We start from the raw sequence: 17686 nt of genomic DNA on the forward strand, positions 1-17686 counted from the left end.
CTGCCATAGCTGATCTCGATCGATTGTGTCGTATGCGGATTTGAAATCGATGAACAAATGATGTGTGGGCACGTTGTATTCGCGGCATTTCTGCAGAACCTGCCGAATCGCGAAAATTTGGTCCGTGGTAGCGCGGGCACCCATGAATCCCGCCTGGTATTGCCCCACGAACTCTCTTGCATATGGTGACAGACGGCGGCATAGAATTTGGGAGAGTACCTTGTAGGCGGCGCTCAGCAGTGTGATCGCGCGGTAGTTGCAGCAATCCAACTTGTCGCCCTTTTTGTAGATTGGGCATACGACACCTTCCATCCACTCCTCCGGTAATATCTCCTCCTCCCAAATCTTGGCAATTACCCAGTGCAGCGCTCTAGCCAGTGCTTCACCACCGTATTTCAATAGCTCACTTGGTAGTTGATCTACACCAGTTGCTTTGTTGTTCTTCAGCCGACCGATCTCCTCCTCAACTTCTTGAAGATCAGGGGCCGGTAGCCTGTCGTCTTCTGCGCGTGCTCCAAGGTCTGTTGCCGTGCCACCTTCGTTTTCTGCTGCTTCACCGTTGAGGTGCTCGTCATAGTACTGCTTCCACCTCTCAATCACCTCACACTCGTTCGTGAGAAGGTTACCGTCCAAGTCCTTGCACATATCGGCTTGCGGCACGTAGCCTTTGCGCGAACTATTTAGCTTCTCGTAGAACTTCCGTGTGTCGTTTACGCGGTACAGATTTTCCATCGCCTCGCGATCTCGATCTTCCTGCTGACGCTTCTTCCTTCGGAAAACCGAGTTTTGTCTGTTCCGCGCTTGTCTGTATCGCTCCACATTCAATCTCGTGCGGTGTTGCAGCATTCTCGCCCGTGCTGCATTCTTCTCCTCTACTAACAGTTTGCATTCGCCGTCAAACCAGTCATTTCTTCGGTCCGGGATTGCAGTACCTAGTGCCGCTACAGCAGTACTACCTATGGCTGAACGGATGTCCCTCCAGCCATCTTCAAGAGAAGCTGCGCCAAGCTGCTCTTCCGTGGGTAGTGCAACTTCCAGCTGCTGCGCGTAGTCCTGGGCAACTCCGGTGTCCCGTAGTTGCTCAATGTTGGGTCGTGGCGTTCGACTTCGACGTGTGTTATGCACCGTCGAGAGTTTTGAGCGCATGCATACTGCAACTAGGTAGTGGTCCGAATCTATGTTCGCACTGCGGTACGTGCGGACGTTGATAATGTCGGAGAAGAATTTCCCGTCGATTAGAACGTGATCGATTTGGTTTTCTGTGTGTTGGTCAGGTGATCTCCAGGTGGCTTTGTGGATATCCTTGCGGGGGAAAAAGGTACTTCGAACTACCATACCCCGGGAGGCTGCAAAGTTCACGCATCGTTGGCCGTTGTCGTTCGATGCGGCATGCAGGCTGTTTGGCCCGATTGCCGGTCTATACATTGCCTCCCGTCCTACCTGAGCGTTCATGTCGCCGATGACGATTTTGACGTCCCGTTGCGAACAGCCGTCGTACACCTGCTCCAGCTGCGCATAGAACGCTTCTTTCTCGTCGTCGGGTCTCCCTTCGTGTGGGCAGTGCACGTTGATGATGCTGTAGTTGAAGAAACGGCCCTTAATCCTCAACTTGCACATCCTCGCGTTGATCGGCTGCCAACCAATCACGCGTTGGCGCATCTTACCCAGCACTACAAAGCCGGTTCCCAGCTCGTTGGTGGTGCCACAGCTCTGGTAGAAAGTAGCCGCTCGATGCCCGCTTTTCCATACCTTTTGTCCCGTCCAGCAAAGTTCCTGCAGTGCTACGACTTCGAAGTTGCGTGGTTGAAGTTCGTCATAGATTAACCTATCGCAACCCGGGAAGCCGAGCGATTTGCAGTTCCATGTTCCGAGTTTCCAATCGTAGTCCTTATTTCGTCGCGTAGGTCTGTGCCGATTGTTCCGATCCGTATTTCTTTCTTCGGTATTTGCAACTTTGTTTTTTTTCCAGGGCGGCTTGTTGGGCCTGCCCCAACCCCCTGTCTCGCCGGGGGACCATCGTGCACAGCTCTGTTTAGAGTCCCACGCTGGCACTAGGACGGTGATCAGCCGCTCCTAACATGGAGAACAGACGCCGTTTTGAGCCGCACCTCCATGGTGAGCAGACGCTCAGGTTTGGTGAAGCATTTCCTCTATCACCGTACTATGGTTACCGCGCCAGTGTTCGCGTCGCACCTCTGTTTACATGTTTGTAGTATTAATCCGGAAAAACCATTAATACTGGAAGGGCCTTCTTTTGAGCTGAAACATCCAGAATTGCGTTTTTTTTTTTGTTCAAACAAAAAATTATAATTAAAACGATTCAGATAAGTAATATGGTATATGGATAAATTGACATCTGTTGGCGCTACACGGTCCATAAAAATAACTCTATATTGAGTAGGATGCACTTTTTCTAGGCTTCTAAGGCTTCTGTAGTAAGCATTTTGCTGCTCTCAACTTAAAACAAACATCTATGGTGAAATATTATTCGTTTTAAATTATTGATGTTTTTTCTATTAAATATTGTATAATGTTTTGTCATAACCTCCAGTTTGAATAAAATTGTAATAATAATATATAATTTAAAACAAGTAATTTTTCACAATTCTGAGAAAAAAAATAATAAACTTTCAATAGCCTTGTTTGTATTGAGCTGTCAACTGCTAACCGCTCAATTTACAGTGTACTAGTCATCTTTCGTGTCACTAGTGTCAGCTAGTGTCAGGGAAAACCGTGTCTTGGGGATAATAGAAGAGTGGGCCATATTGTTAATTTATAATATTTGGGGTCACCCCAAGTTACTGTTTTAAAACCAATATAAACCAAGGGCCATTAGAGATAGAACAATGTTATCTTCAATCTCTAGTTCGCAGTTCTTCACCACAATTACACCGAGTGTATATTATGGTTAACCCTTTCATTTTTAAATAATGTCTCTTTCAATTTTAAGGTAAATCAAACTTTTAGTTAATTCACTTAATTATGAATAACATGACATGTACAGCAATCATCCTAACGCAGCCTAAATTAAACGAACAAACAAGAAACTTACGCCAGCCTTTACCTCCTACGCACCAAGCATCAAAAGCACAAACGAGCCGAGATGGAGCAATGACCGGCAAACTTGTGTCGTGCCTTATGTTCATATACTCTTTGGTAGTTTGAATACATTAATCCTAGCCAATACATAGAACCAAGTGGCTTTACATACATAGTCACTATCCGATCCATCACCGTCATCGTCACGATCAAGAAAATTCTATCACACTGGACCGGGTTGAATATCTTGAGAATCAGCCCCCGCGACGATAAAAGTACAAGTGATGCGATTTTTCAAATCCCCATTCATCATTCATGTGACGCCAGCCGTAGATCCGCCGCCAGTATAACCACATGCATGCGACAACACAAGTGGTGTTCGCCAAATTATCACAATCACTCTCAAACAGAACAAATCGTGCATGTCCAGCGACAATTTGCTTCGATGAACTTTCTCCCTTCAGTGGACAACGTCAGTGAATTTCTAATGGTTGGTAAATTTGCACAATAATTTTCATAAGCTACAAAATGTCAAACTATCAGCTGTTCACATATGTGGAGGGAACCAGCATGAACATTAGGTCCCCATAGGATGGTGGCGATACAAATAGTCGATTCAAAATTAGATCCAATTTACGACACTTTGCATTCAAGACACTTTGAATGATGGGAAAAAGCATGGCAATTTTTGCACAGGAAAGTCAAGCAACATTTTTACCGTTCAAGAAGGAAAATCTATTTTTAAGCGTGTTTTATGATGCAAGGGAAATTTTGAAAGCTATGGCACACAGTCAATAAATTTCACATTCACTGTCAAATTTGTCGCAACACAAATTTCATAGAGTCGATCTAAAAGCGTTTTGCTATAATATTCACCAATTGTTAATAAATTGTGTATTTAGTCTTGAATAACTCTTTCCAAATTTTCACAAATTCAGCTACATAGTCATAGCATAGGCTCTAGAACAAAGACCGAAGTCGTTTGTTGCTCTTTTGCCATCTGATTGTTGCGAGAGTGACCGTTGGGTTATATGGAAATAACCACAGCTAACACTCGGTATATAAATGGTGCTGACTTTCCACGCTTGATAACTCGTTTTCAACTGCCGCGACGTCGTCGGTTGGTATGGAGTCTCGTTTTGTCCTTTGAAGGTCAAGGGTTTATTCTCTTGGGAAATGGGAATGATTATTCGGTATTTTTGGTTCATTTATACAAATGAGTGACGAACAATTTCCTTTTGCATAGAGTAGGTAGTTGTTGTCTTGAGCTTCTTTCAAATGCTAGTGATTACATGATATAAAATTCGACGCGTCATTTCACATTAAAATGTTCAACCGCTGAGTTGAATCCCCCACTCCAACAAATGGATTCAACCATTTTGGGCCCATATTTATTCGTAAACCTACAGCAAACAGCATTTTTCATAGACTCCTCACGCAAACGTTCTACACCACCGTTAATCGCAGCTGAAAGATCTAAAGTTTCACTGACCACGGCTATATATTTAACAGCTTTCAACGGACGGAGTAGATATTGTTATAATTCATTTTTCTTCAACTTTCTACATAGCCAAGGTATCTGCTGGGACGAACTGTAAGCAATTATGTTAAGAGAACAAAGAATTTCAAGTTCATTGCCATCACTGTATAGGACTTATATACCTTCCGTTACGTCCGGCTGTAAAATTTGCCTAATGACAACTGATAAGAATAATCGTTTGCACCGGAGAACACCACGTGAAACGTATGATTGCGTGTGTGACTGTTAATCTTACTGTAGACCATGTAACGATTAATTTTATGGAGTATTTTATAAAGATGCTTTTATGTTATGCATTACTTGTGTTAAGCAAAGTATTCTGTAATACTTATGACTTTTATCAATCACTGAAAATCATTATTGTTTTGGTACAGAATAGCATTTATTCTTCAAAAGTGGATCTAAAACCCGAATGTATACACATATGTTGATATCAGACCATTCTTACCTGTTCATTTTATGCAACTAGAAACTACCCAAGGTGTACCCGGAATATGTTCGGATGTGTCTAATATGATCCTGAACTCTTGGTATAACAACTATTGCACTTTTTTTATTCAATTCTCATGTGATTTGAGGTGCCGCATGATGGGTTTTGGTCCATGCCAGAAACTGGCCACTTCCCCTGGGGTACCCGGAACATTGAACATTGAACACAATTGATATTTTTTAGAATTCTCATGTGATTTGAGGTGTCACAAGGTGGTTTTAATACGATTCAGGCCGATTATAGATTCATGACCTGTATTCACCGGAACCTGTTCCATATCTCTGGAACCAGTTGACCGATTCCTTTCATTTGGCAGTTGTTGCATCTGACTCGGTCACCAGAAACCAACCAGTTCCAGCAGTAGCAAGCCCCAAGGTCTTGTGCTGAGCCAGATATTCACATCAAAATCCAGCATGAAGGACTGCAGCTTGGGGGACCAATACTCCAATAAACGTAATACACTGAGGACGCGAGTCGAAACTACAGAAAAGGCTTTGCAGGAAAAGGCAACAGCTGAAGCACAGGAGACGCCGAAGGGACCTCGAAATACACGCTCGGAGAAAAGAAAACGGGAAACGCCAGGAGAGGAGCAGGAGCACATGAAATCAAAACATCAAGTCAACGAGGAGCAGAGAGAAGGGAAGGGGCAAGACAGCTCTTAATCATAAGCAATTCCAGAGTTGCTTTTGAGGCTGTGTTCCATTTGGTAAATTTTCACTTAAATTTGACAGATGAAATTTTTTCAAATAAACCTGCTATTCCAGCAGACTGACAGACAAGGAATCAACTTTGACAGACTGCGGCCGTTCATATTTCTGCGTGTATATTTCTTTCCGGAAAAAATATGTTTTTTTCGTTAGTTTAATTATGTATTTTTTTCTATTCTATCCGGAGCATGTATCTTTCTTCGGTTTCTCGTCGGCAAAGTCCATAGCAATGATCCTGTACTTGATCAGATCTGTTTTACTATTGAAAATCTTCAGATCGCCAAGGCCCCTTTCCTTCCACTCTTTCTGAACGTTATGAAGGATTCGATTTCGTCCAGTAGACGAATGATGGGATTGAAGTCCGGACGACGATCGAGGATCGTACTCACTGGCTTCGGCAGTGGTGGCTGCACTGGATACTCTGGTCTCTTCTATACCGGTGATTTCACGTTCTCCTCGGTAGGCATTTGAAAACAATTCCTCTGGTTATTTTATAAGAACAAATATCCTGTTTCCACCTACCTTCAGTTAATTCACATCCAACTTTTCGAGACGGAAGAGTACGAACATAAATCACTTCCCAACAGTTACATCAGCTGGTTACGGAAGTCCCCTTTGGAATCTTTCCCATCATAGTTCAAGCCGTTTTCCGGAAAAATTCATTTTGATCCAAGTGGTACTGGAATTCACATCCTTTGAATAGCAGTTCTGAACAATCTTACTATGTCTACAAACAAAACTGACGTCTTATATGAGATCAATCTTTCCAAAGAGAGAAAAACGGAGTAAACAGAGAGAAAAAATCGATGAACGTGGATTGAATTTTGAGGTAAATTGAGTTACTCGCGAGTTACTCGCTGCAAAAAGCAGCTGAAAAAACGGAAGGAACAAAAGTTAAGAAGAAAGAAGAGCAGAAGGGGAGAAACACAGGCCTCGTCGGGAGCGAAGTCAGGGCGATGCTCTAATTGTCGAGGTGAAGGGCGGAACGACGTACGAAGATCTCCTCCGAAAAATGAGAGCCGATCCGCAACTGAAGGAACTACACAGAAAAAAAAAATGCTTAATTTTAATTGTGATGTAAACATTCATTCTCGTAAACTTGTGTTTCATTTCGCGCAGACGAGCAACTTGTAAACAATGTTGTTTACAACAATGGGCTTTTGTACACAATGTTTGCTACATTGCATAAAATGCGTCAGAACTTTACATGATATATAATGTAAACGTATGCATCATATTGAACAGAAATTTACACTACTTTTTCGAGCTGTGTAGGGGAAACCATGGTAAGGACCGAGGTAAGGACTCAAGAGCTTAGCCTTCAAGGAACTCGTCGAAAAGTCTCTGGGTGCTCTATCTCAGGAGACGGTGATCGAGTGTAGAAACCTTGAGGAGATCACGAGCTGAGGAGTGCGCTGATGTAACAATGCGATCTAGGAGATGCACTGGTGATGATCCGGATGAGGAAGGTGTACGGTGGCACGCAGGCAGCGTCGATACGACTTCCGACGGCCGCAGCGAACAAACTATTAGATAAAGGCCAAGTCAAAGAGTGGTGGTCAATGCATGGGCTTCGGTCAGCAGGCAAGGAACTGCAAAGGCCATGACAGATCTGTTCTATGCAGAAAATGCGGGGAAAAAGGTCACATCGCAAGAGACTGCACGCAGCAACCGAGATGCATGCTCTGCAAAAAGGACGACGGAAACGACCATATGACGGAAGGCTTTAAATACCCAGCGTACAGAAAAACGATGCGGGCCAACGAGGTAACCCAATTAAACCTCAATCATTGCGACACGGATTGCGGAACCGTATCGAGTCCCTCCCGATAACGATAACTGGGTTGCAGATAGAGCAGAGATGGCTGCAATACATGTTATGGGCAGATACCTCATACAAGAAGTGGATGCGTGCTCATTCGGTGGTTTCGTGATCGCCCAAATTAATAAAATTTTCATATGCAGTTGCAGCTCACTCAGTTGATCGGACGAAGACCGGTAGTCATCGGAGGAAACTTCAATGCTTGGACAGTGGAGTGAGGAAGCAGATGTATCAACACAAGAGAGTGCAACCACAAACGAAGTGACAGACGGAGCGGCTCGAAAACTTTGGTGACTAACCTGCTATTGCAATTTTTCAGTGTACCACATGGCAACACCACTACTACTGGATTGTACCACATGGCAACACTACTACTGGATTGAACTAGCATTTTCACCAAATGTACTAGAATGTTTTGGTTCTATCTCTTTCACTCTACTCAAAACTGAAATGCATAAAAAAATGACAAAATGATACACTCTTTGCACACTGTCAAAGAATCATTGTACACAAAATCAACTTTGTGCAAAACCAAAACAAAAATAGTATCCCATCTGGTGGATGATTGCACAAGCTTCTAAGAAAATTCTATTACAGCGAACCATATTATTTTAATTGATTTCTTCGCCAGTTAGTCGTCTGTCACTTCGTTTGTGGTACAACCTATTGGAGGCTCTGACAAAGCTGGAAGTTAGACTGTCCAACGAAAGCACCATCAACACTTTTCGCAGAGGCGGCCGTGAGCCAGAAGACGCGTTCAGAGAGTAAGAACCGGTGAAGACAGAGAGGAGCATAGGGTAGTTTTCCGAGCGGCCAGGGCCGCATTTAAACCATAGAGGTAACTCTAAGACTAGAAGGTCCCGAAATAACATGCTCAACTTTTTGGCTCAGCTCTGGTACTCTCTTCGGTCCCAAGCTAATCGATTCACCCCTCGAAACATAGAAAAAACCAATAACCCCTCATTTTATCTGTCAAACTTTCATAGCGAATCAAAACAAACATTTCGTAGTACTAGAATTTCGACTATAATGGGGTACGTTAATCGTTTGCTTGGGACCAATAGGCTATTCAAGTAGTGAGCCAATTTAAAATCGTTAGTTTCGTATTGATTGTTGTTTAAACTGCAAATACAGCAGAACAAGTCAAAATGTTTCAAGGAGCTGTACCAAGACGTTAATGCCAACCTGGAGTGACGTATACCGAATCGTGATGACGAAGATCTGAGGTCCATCGACGACCGCTTAAATGTGTCCAGACAAGTTGAAGGTAATCGTATCGTGGCCACACCGTAGGGCGAGGAAGAGACAGACAACACCGAAGAAGTCTTCAACGAAGAATTCGTTGCAGTGGCGAAGGGTTGAGGACGAAGAAAGCACCTGGTCTGGATAAAATCCCCAACATGGCGTTGAAAGCGGCGGCGATCCAAGCGTCCCGAAACATGTACAGGACAAGGTTGCAAATACTCATTTCAGCTAAAATAATGTTTTTCTGAATAATAAAACCAAAAGATGGTATGATGGTATGTTTTACTTGTAATTTACAAGAAGAGGTTACAAAGTATGCGTTTGAAACATAAAACCTGTAAATTTTGCTTTCTATGAGTCACAATCAGCGATTTGCTGATCGCTGAGTGAGTGAGTGAGTGAGTGAGTGAGTGAGTGAGTGAGTGAGTGAGTGAGTGAGTGAGTGAGTGAGTGAGTGAGTGAGTGAGTGAGTGAGTGAGTGAGTGAGTGAGTGAGTGAGTGAGTGAGTGAGTGAGTGAGTGAGTGTGTGAAAAATCGCTGATTGTGACTCTCATGACTCTCTCTCATTCTTTGCAACCTCTTCTTGTATCCTACCAATTCAAAATATGATCATGGCATCTAATTATTTCATAATTAAAAAAACAACATTGTTTTAGCTGAAATGAGTATTTGTAACCTTGGTACAAGATGGTGCTGCAGAAATGCCTGGATGAGACTTCCCAGACATATGGAAGATACAGAACCTAATGTTGCTGCTGAAGCCAGGAAAATCACCGGGGGATCCAGCATCGTAAACCTAACTTGGAAAGCTTTTGGAGAGGCAGATCGGATTCCGGAAACGGATATCAACCGCCGTGCAATTCGGACAGTGGTCAATAGAGCCGAGAAGGCGTCCAAATAGAAGCGTAGAGGAGATCAGTATTGCGCTGTGATAACGATAAACGTCAATAACGCATTCAACAGTGCCAGTTGGAAGGTCATCGCCGGAGAGCTGCACAGAATGAGGGTTTCTGACTACTTGTGCAAGAATCCTGAGGAGTTACTTCCAGAACCGGGTTCTAGCCTACGAGATAGACATGGGACAGAGATCGATTAGGATCACGGCGAGAGTTCCACAAGACTCCATCCTTGGTCCAACGCTCTGGAACGGGATGTACAACGGCGTGCTGACACTCAAGCTGCCCATAGGAATCGAGATCGTTGGCTTTGCGATAACAGGCGAGACGCTGGAAGAGATGGAAATGTTAGTGACCGAGGCGATCGATACGATTGGAAACTGGATGCAATGAGTGAAGCTGCAGATAGCCCACCACATAACGGAAGTTGTATTGGTCAGTAACTACAAAGCAATGCAGCGGGCGGAAATTACCGTTGGGGAGCACGCCATAGCCTCGAAGTGCGTGCTGAAAATTCTGGAAGTGATGATCGACGACCGGCTAAACTTCAATAGCCTCGTCGAATAAGCTGCAAGATGACAGCCTGGGTTGCAGCGCTACCCTAAGGAAACTGAACAGTACGTATTGGCTCATGGCCATGCGAGTCATGAGTGCATACAGAATCATCTCGTCGGAGGCAGTATGCGTTATTGCCGGAATGATCCGTATCGGCATCACCCTGGCGGACGACAGCGAATGCTATAAGCGGAGAAAAACCAGAGGAGTACGAAAATTGGTGAGAGCGTATTCGATGACCAAGTGGCAACAGGAATGAGACTCAGCGAAGAGCGGTAGATGGACTCATCGGTTATTCCCGATACTTTCAACCTGGGTGAACAGCTACAGGGGGCTAGGGGCTATAGCTCCCGTAGGATTAATGTAGCCCCCTCTAGAATTGTTACTACAATTATTCATTTTCCTTACACATCAAAATTGTTCGCAAATTAGAAAAATAAATTTAGCCGCTCCTAGATTGTTTTCTTAGTTACGCCAATAGGTAAACTTCCACCTGACGCAGTTCCTGTCTAGTCACGGTTGCTTCAGGAAGTACCTGCATCGATTCGGACACGCAACGTCACCCCTCCGTCCAGAGTGTGAGAATGTGAACGAAACGCCGGAGCACGTGGTCTTTGACTGTCCTCGATTTGAAGCAGTGTGAAGCTCGGTGCGAAGGGAGATGCCTGCACTTAGACAGAAAATGTCGTCGAGGAAATGTTTCGAGAGGAGGGCACCTAGGATGCCGTCAGCTGGACAGTCACTCGAATACTGTCGGAGCTGCACCGTAAATGGAGAAACGATTAGCGAGTTATCAACGCCGGCTAGCGCTGTGATTAATGGGCTGTTTACACTTATGCTAGTTCACTAGCTCAACCAGCTCAACCAACTAACACGAATTCCAGTTGTGCCTGAAATCTCATGCTGGTAGATGCACCCTGTTTACATTATGCTGGCTACTTTTTAGTACTGTTCTAGTACACTAGCGCTAGCAAATCAGCAGAGATGTAAACACCACATAAGAGAGGAGCATGAGGGATCCAGGCTAGGGAAGAGAGTAAGGAACTGGTTTCAATGGGGAGACACTAGGTAACTACATTACATACACTTAAATTTTATGTTTGTCGAGATTCCAACAGCCGAGTATTTAGTTCTGAAATTTATTTTGCTGTGCCGGTGGTGTAGTGGTAAGCGTGATTAGCGATTTGGTAAGCATTCTGAGGCATAACATCTCTGATCACGCCTTCCTTCGGAAGGGAAGTAAAGCCGTTGGTCCACGGTTCATGAGTTGATGGATCGATAGGTAGGGTCCAGGTGTGGGAGCTGCCTCCCTGGTGTCGGTAGCATTGGTGCTCACCACGGAAAACAAAATCGACCGAAAACAAATCAAGATTGAGAAAAAAAAATTAAATTTGGAATAAAAGATTTAGAGTAAACAAAATTTACACACTTACCCTAATTAAATGCAGAACAAATGTCTAGATTGAGAACGTTAAATGATAAAAGAAATGTTTCTTTCACAAAGTAGCTTGAAATTAGCTCAGCTACAACTTTGCTGAACAACATGTTTTTATTTTTAAATTGAACTGGAGTAATCAATTGTGATGTTTAAACTTGCTCAGTTATGGCTTTGCAGTCTGGTAAACCAAGGTTAGAATGAATTAATTTAAGAAAAACCACCATGATGCTCTAATATTGAACAACCATAAAATCAACATCATTGCTATGTACAAAAACTTATCAAAAAAAAATCAGACATTACACTTTGAAAAGTATATAGACAAAGAAAGAGCACCAAAATGTCCCCCCCCCCCCTGAAGAAGGCTCTAATCAGAGTCGAAACGTAGGGATGAATTAAAATTCATTCGTTCTAATTTTGTTTTATCAGACTGCAAATTAGCAAGGATTATTTTCGAAAATAAAAAAATTGTATTTGAATATCCTTTACCCACTAGATTAAGGGAGCCCAACATATTCAAATAATACTCATGTACGCTGCAATATATCAACAACACTGAAAATTGTATGCAGGGTAGAGCGCTACTTCGTCGTAATCGCCTATTTCCGTTCCATCGAGTAGAAAATATCAACAGAATTGATGATTTCACCGCGCACAAATCAGTAATACGATAGTTCCAAAACTTTAATCCAAAAACTACAACACAAAGCCTATAAGAGCGCATAGTATGAAGATTTTCACCCATTGTTCTCAAAAACAAGCAGAAAGCACTCCTATCGAATTATTGTTGTCTGCCTTCATCCGTATGACGAAGAAAATCCATTGGTGTTTCAATGTGTTTGGACGAAATTGGAATTCGTAGTACGAATTTTGGATCAAGATGTAGTGTTATATTTTTAACAAAATATGAAAAATGTGTGCTTCTTTAACAAATCCAATAATCTTCTTGAATAGTAACATTGCATTTTTTCTCAAAAAGGATGTAAAGAAATAAATCAAAAACCCTATGCTTGAAGCTCCCAGCTCCCCAGCAGCGGAGGCCTGCCAAAAAGGAAAATGGAAGAACCATAGCACCACTTAGTCACGACGGAAAATCTTATATACTTCCAACCACACGCAATAGACTGACCACCTAACGAGCAGACGAAGAACGAAGTGTCCGACGCTATAAATTCAAACATTTCCATATACCTTCCAACCTACCAGCGTATGCAAACATAGCACCTTTCCTGTGTGTCACCTAGAGGTTCCCACACCACACCACACCGGCTCAAGCAGACTTCTTCGGCCGGTCAGCACAGGTGTGCTTTTCCAGTCCTTTTTCCGCCAGGGCACCGAACGACAAAAAGCTCCTAACGAGTATAGAGTTGATGTTTATGTGGAAAAGCTCGGTTTTCCTCCACAGGAATAGACTGACCACATAACGAAAGGTTGCACGATATGGTCATTCGGACGGCGACTGTCGGCGAAGAAAGTCCATTCTTTCTCCAGTTTGTGTTGAAAGATGTTCAAAGTTAGTGAATCAGTTGTTAGTTGAATAGTTTATGGTGTCTATGCAAAATTTTATGATAACGTGGCTAAGAGTATTGGAAATTTTCAAATCAATTCGAGCATTTTGAATCGTACCGTGATTTCATTGCAGTCAGTTAACGTGAGTTCATATCGACTTTTTCATCCTTGTTTGCATTATTCATTAGTGGACTTCACCTCAATTTGGGTCAGAGCCCCATACCTGGCTGCGAAGTTTCCATGCCCGTGACTTTTCTTCAATAGAAAAGGCAACGCATGGTCGTCAAACGCCATCTTACTTTTCTACCGTTCGTTGGCGAGCAACGTGGATTTTGTTCGAACGTGTTAGTGTGAAGATTGTTTTAATGCTTTTCTGTAGTGAGAGGCAGTTGACTATTGTTTGAGCGATGTTGTTTGCTAATGATGTTGGAAATCAAGGATTAATTTATTCTCTCTGGAAAAATTCCAATACTCTGGTCATCAGTAAGCACACAACCGCGATGTAAATGCTATCGAATAGTTGTATCAGTGAAATGTTACACTACAGACGATCGTCATAAAATGAATAATTCAGCCGGTTTAAGTGAAATGGCCGTGAACGTATGGGAAAAAGTGCTATCGATCTAGAAAAGGGTAGTAATCAGCCGTATGTTTTGAAAACTACCATCATTCTTTTTCATTCGAGTGGCACGCACTGAGGAAAATGCCAACCTATTCGACACGTCAGCAGGAAGAGCTTTTGGAAGAGAGTCCAGCATTTGCAATTGTGCCGGTTGATCACTTCAGAGGGCTTGGAAAACCAAATGCCATCGTCCGCCCGTTGCGTCACAATAGGGAAGTAATCGAGGGACAGCACATTATAAACCTACACCCTGACTATAAGCTGATTCACGATTTGGAAGCACAAATCATTCGCAACAACACCAGTAACAAAATCAAAAGTGATAACAACAATAACACAACGATCACCTCGAACACCGCTAGTGCTGTCCCTATCAAGAGAACGGAGCGAGGAAGGCCCAATGAATTCACCAAAGAACTGGACGCTAAATTGAGGAGACTGCAGAACGATTCGTCCAAACGGTCATCAAAAAATGTAGGTCAATCACGTGACAAATTACCACTTTCTGAAAAAAAACGGAGTTTCCATTTCCGCCACACATGTCGAACTTGTTTTGTTGTTGGGTTGCTAGAATTAGTGCTTGCTTATCAACTGCATATCATCTCTCGTTGTCAATATGCATGTCATAGTTGAAGGCCGTTTTTCCACATGCGTCATCATGCACCTAGGTTACTTGGCTGGACAGACACGCGGGTCGCCATTATCGAACGTTTGAGATTGTATACCATTCACTTTTCCTTCTCAACGTGTCATCTGATAAAGCTCGGAGTTCCATACATTATTTTTTTCCCAATTAGGGTCCATCAGTGAAAGTCAGCCCTGTCAAAAGTGTCATGTTACAGAATTTCCCAATGTATGCGTCCTTTAATTAAGGACAAACTATTTAATTAGGTACTCATTCGTGGCAAAATAATACTCAATGTGCTGCCATTGTCCAAACAATAAAAGGGTTTATTATATTTATTTAGATATATTTTAGTCTAATCAGGCTTCGACTATTTCATGCTTAGATCACTTCAGTTTCAGTTTTACTTCCAAATAAATTGAAAAATGTTTTGCATCAAAAGCTTCATGAAAGCTTCAATCTACTTCATCAAAAATATTAAACCATAATTTTGAATAGGGATGTGCAGCTATCGGGAAATAATTCGTCATATCGGTCTTTAGACACATATTCAGATTAAATGTTTAAAAGTTTGACAAAGTTACAAAAAATTTCATTGATGGCATTGAACAGGCATGATTCAGATAAAGTATTTGGAAATTAAATTACGTTAGAAATTTCTTATTTAAAAGTTATAATTTAATAAGTATGACAGAAAAGAAAACATTCATGCGAGCCCAAAAAAAAAACAATCAGATAAAAATACAACGATTTTCACTGTTTACTGTAACCACAATATTTACTCTACGAAATTCATGGTTCACAACATGGTTCATTTTTCCCAAAACAAATTTAAATCCAATACAGTAATTTTCCTTGTTTGAGCATTGTTTTCTTGTAAAACCAAAATCGTGTTTTCACCAGTACAATAATTTAACATTAAATTTTAATGCAACGGAAAATTTACAGTAAAATTTACTGTAATTTCATTGCTTTATCGTGTTTTTTTTCGGGATGTCCACGGATTAATAGTGTGGGTAAGCTGCCACCATTGAATGTTATTCAACACAAATATTCAACCACAATTTAATAATTCAAATGATGGTCGTTGAAACAGAATCAATATAATTAATATCTAAAATAAAATAAATAAATAAAATTGTACAAACAAATATACCACCACCAAGGTGGAGATTAAAATTTATTGAACAGAACATCCCAACAAACAATTTTAGCTGCAGCTTAGCTTATACAGGCAAAAATTAGCTGCATAAGGCAAATTTTGGCTGTATAAGCTAATCTACAGCTAAAATTGTTTGTTGGGATGAACTCTAAGACAAAACTAAGACCTGAGAATGCAAAGACGTTTTCAAAATCAAACAAAATTTTGTCAATTATACAATATTAACGATAATAGTTCCCACAAATTGTTCTTTTGGGAGATGAACCAGCCTCTGGCTTAACATCTCAATGATAATAAATGTAAAAATCATTGATCTATTCTATATCTATTCTGACTGTCAGAATGAATAGTTTCGATCACGAAGAACTCAAAACCAAAATTTCTCTACAAATATTAAATTTGAGCTTGTAGTGTATTCCTTTACCTTGAGCTTGTAGTATATCCCGTGACCTTAGTTTAGTGCATGTCGTATTACTCCATCACTATTGAGAAATGATAAAGTATTCGGTTTTGATACAGTTGTCATTCTTGCCTTCATCGCAAGGAATCGATTCTAATTGAAAGGTCCCGCTATTTATACCCTTCAGAGTGTTGGAACACCCTCCAAAGGCGCGCCCCTTTGTCAGTCAAAATTGGATTCCTTAGCAACAAAAACAAGCAATGACACCGATAATGACCATGCATCAGAACCCTAGTCTTAACCACTTTAAACTAGGGAGCAACGAATAGAATATTAGGAATCATATAGGTAAAGACAAACTAACTCATTTTTCCCTTGTTTCAAGATCATCCTCGGTCCAGGTAGCCCGAGGACTTATCACTTTCAACAAGGCATAACAAGTAACAAGGACTAAGATGTGTTCCTTGGATTACTGAAAAATCCTGTTCTCCTAGTTTGAAGTAGTCAAGACTAGAAATCGGTGGTAGATTTTACATCCCGTAACGTACCACGAAAAGGTGATCTACCCACGTCTATAAACGTGTGGATGAATTGGGGTTTTATTCAACGATCTTCTCCCCCAATAATCAGAACAAATGTATTAAACTAGGTATCTCAATTCACATTGATTTAAGGTGAAAGGGGACGTCATTAATTTTCATAAATTCAAAAGCAGTGTTTCGTTCAAAACCAAAATTACGTTCATGAACATGTGTTGATTACATTCTATTTGTCTACAGGAACACAGTGAATACATTTTCATTGACAGAATTTCATATTCAAACAAAAAAACTGAGTTCTAATTTTCAAAAATTATTTTTATTTTTATAAATGATTAAGGATCTGTAAGTTGTCTTCGCGATTCAATTCTCATGATCCAATAAATCAGTAACGATACGTATCTAAGCAGATTAACAAGTAGGTACCGTTAGTGACAGTGAAAATGAGTCAAAAAATCATAATTTGTCGTTCCCTAACTTACAACATTCACATTATAGCAAAGAAAAACAATTTTAAGCATGTGAATATATTCATCATTGATATACTTATTCACGACTGTCATGGAAATGATTGATGGAAATTGATATCTCATTTTACTAAAATTAAATTAAAAAAAGACCAAAGTAAAATCTTATGTAGAGTGACAGTGGGTCAACACATACATTTGGTTAAAATATCTTAAAATATTTTTAGTGTAACGTAGTTATTAGGAGTACAATGTACTTCGTATATATGGCTAAAGATCACGTGTAACGCTCGTCTATCCACATAAAAGCAGGGTGCCTTCCATTCATTTTGGATAAAAAAATGTTTTATTGAATTATGGAATAATAAGATATTATAGTAGTATTTTGTTTGTGTAAGCAACGAGAAAACACTGTGAAGTTTGTGTTTGACACATAATATCTGCCAATTTTGCTACACGAGTGTCGCAATAAGCGATTTTGTCATTTATCTCACCCACTCTTCGCTCTTCACTCTTCGCGAAGCGGCGATTAGACAATCGCTCATTGTGACTCTGCCAAAGCTAAATTTGCAGGTTTTATGCGTCAAACACAATTATTACAATCTTTTCTTGTTACTTATACATACAAAA

At 41.3% G+C, this 17686-nt stretch overlaps 2 protein-coding genes across 3 annotated transcripts in view; one reads left to right on the forward strand and one right to left on the reverse strand.

Moving 5' to 3' along the window:
• The window catches only part of Ist1 (IST1-like protein), a 175608-nt gene that overhangs the window by 64182 nt on the left and 93740 nt on the right, over positions 1–17686 (reverse strand). The window lies entirely within an intron of this gene.
• Positions 1–17686, forward strand: part of Rsph3 (Radial spoke head protein 3) — a 62836-nt gene that overhangs the window by 6420 nt on the left and 38730 nt on the right. The window contains exons 1-2 of one of the 2 annotated variants that reach the window (XM_065229688.1): positions 13200–13315; positions 13771–14337. The exons of the other annotated variant lie outside the window; for it this stretch is intronic. Of the exons in view, the coding sequence (XP_065085760.1) occupies positions 13945–14337 (393 nt within the window). The 5' untranslated portion in view covers positions 13200–13315; positions 13771–13944. Of the gene's footprint in view, positions 1–13199; positions 13316–13770; positions 14338–17686 lie in introns of those variants that run through there. 2 annotated transcript variants of the gene reach the window in all.

The sequence above is a fragment of the Ochlerotatus camptorhynchus genome, unplaced genomic scaffold, assembly GCF_037179485.1.
Source record: "Ochlerotatus camptorhynchus isolate MF236.1 unplaced genomic scaffold, CSIRO-AGI_Acam_v1.1 ptg000319l, whole genome shotgun sequence".
NCBI lineage: Eukaryota > Metazoa > Arthropoda > Insecta > Diptera > Culicidae > Ochlerotatus > Ochlerotatus camptorhynchus.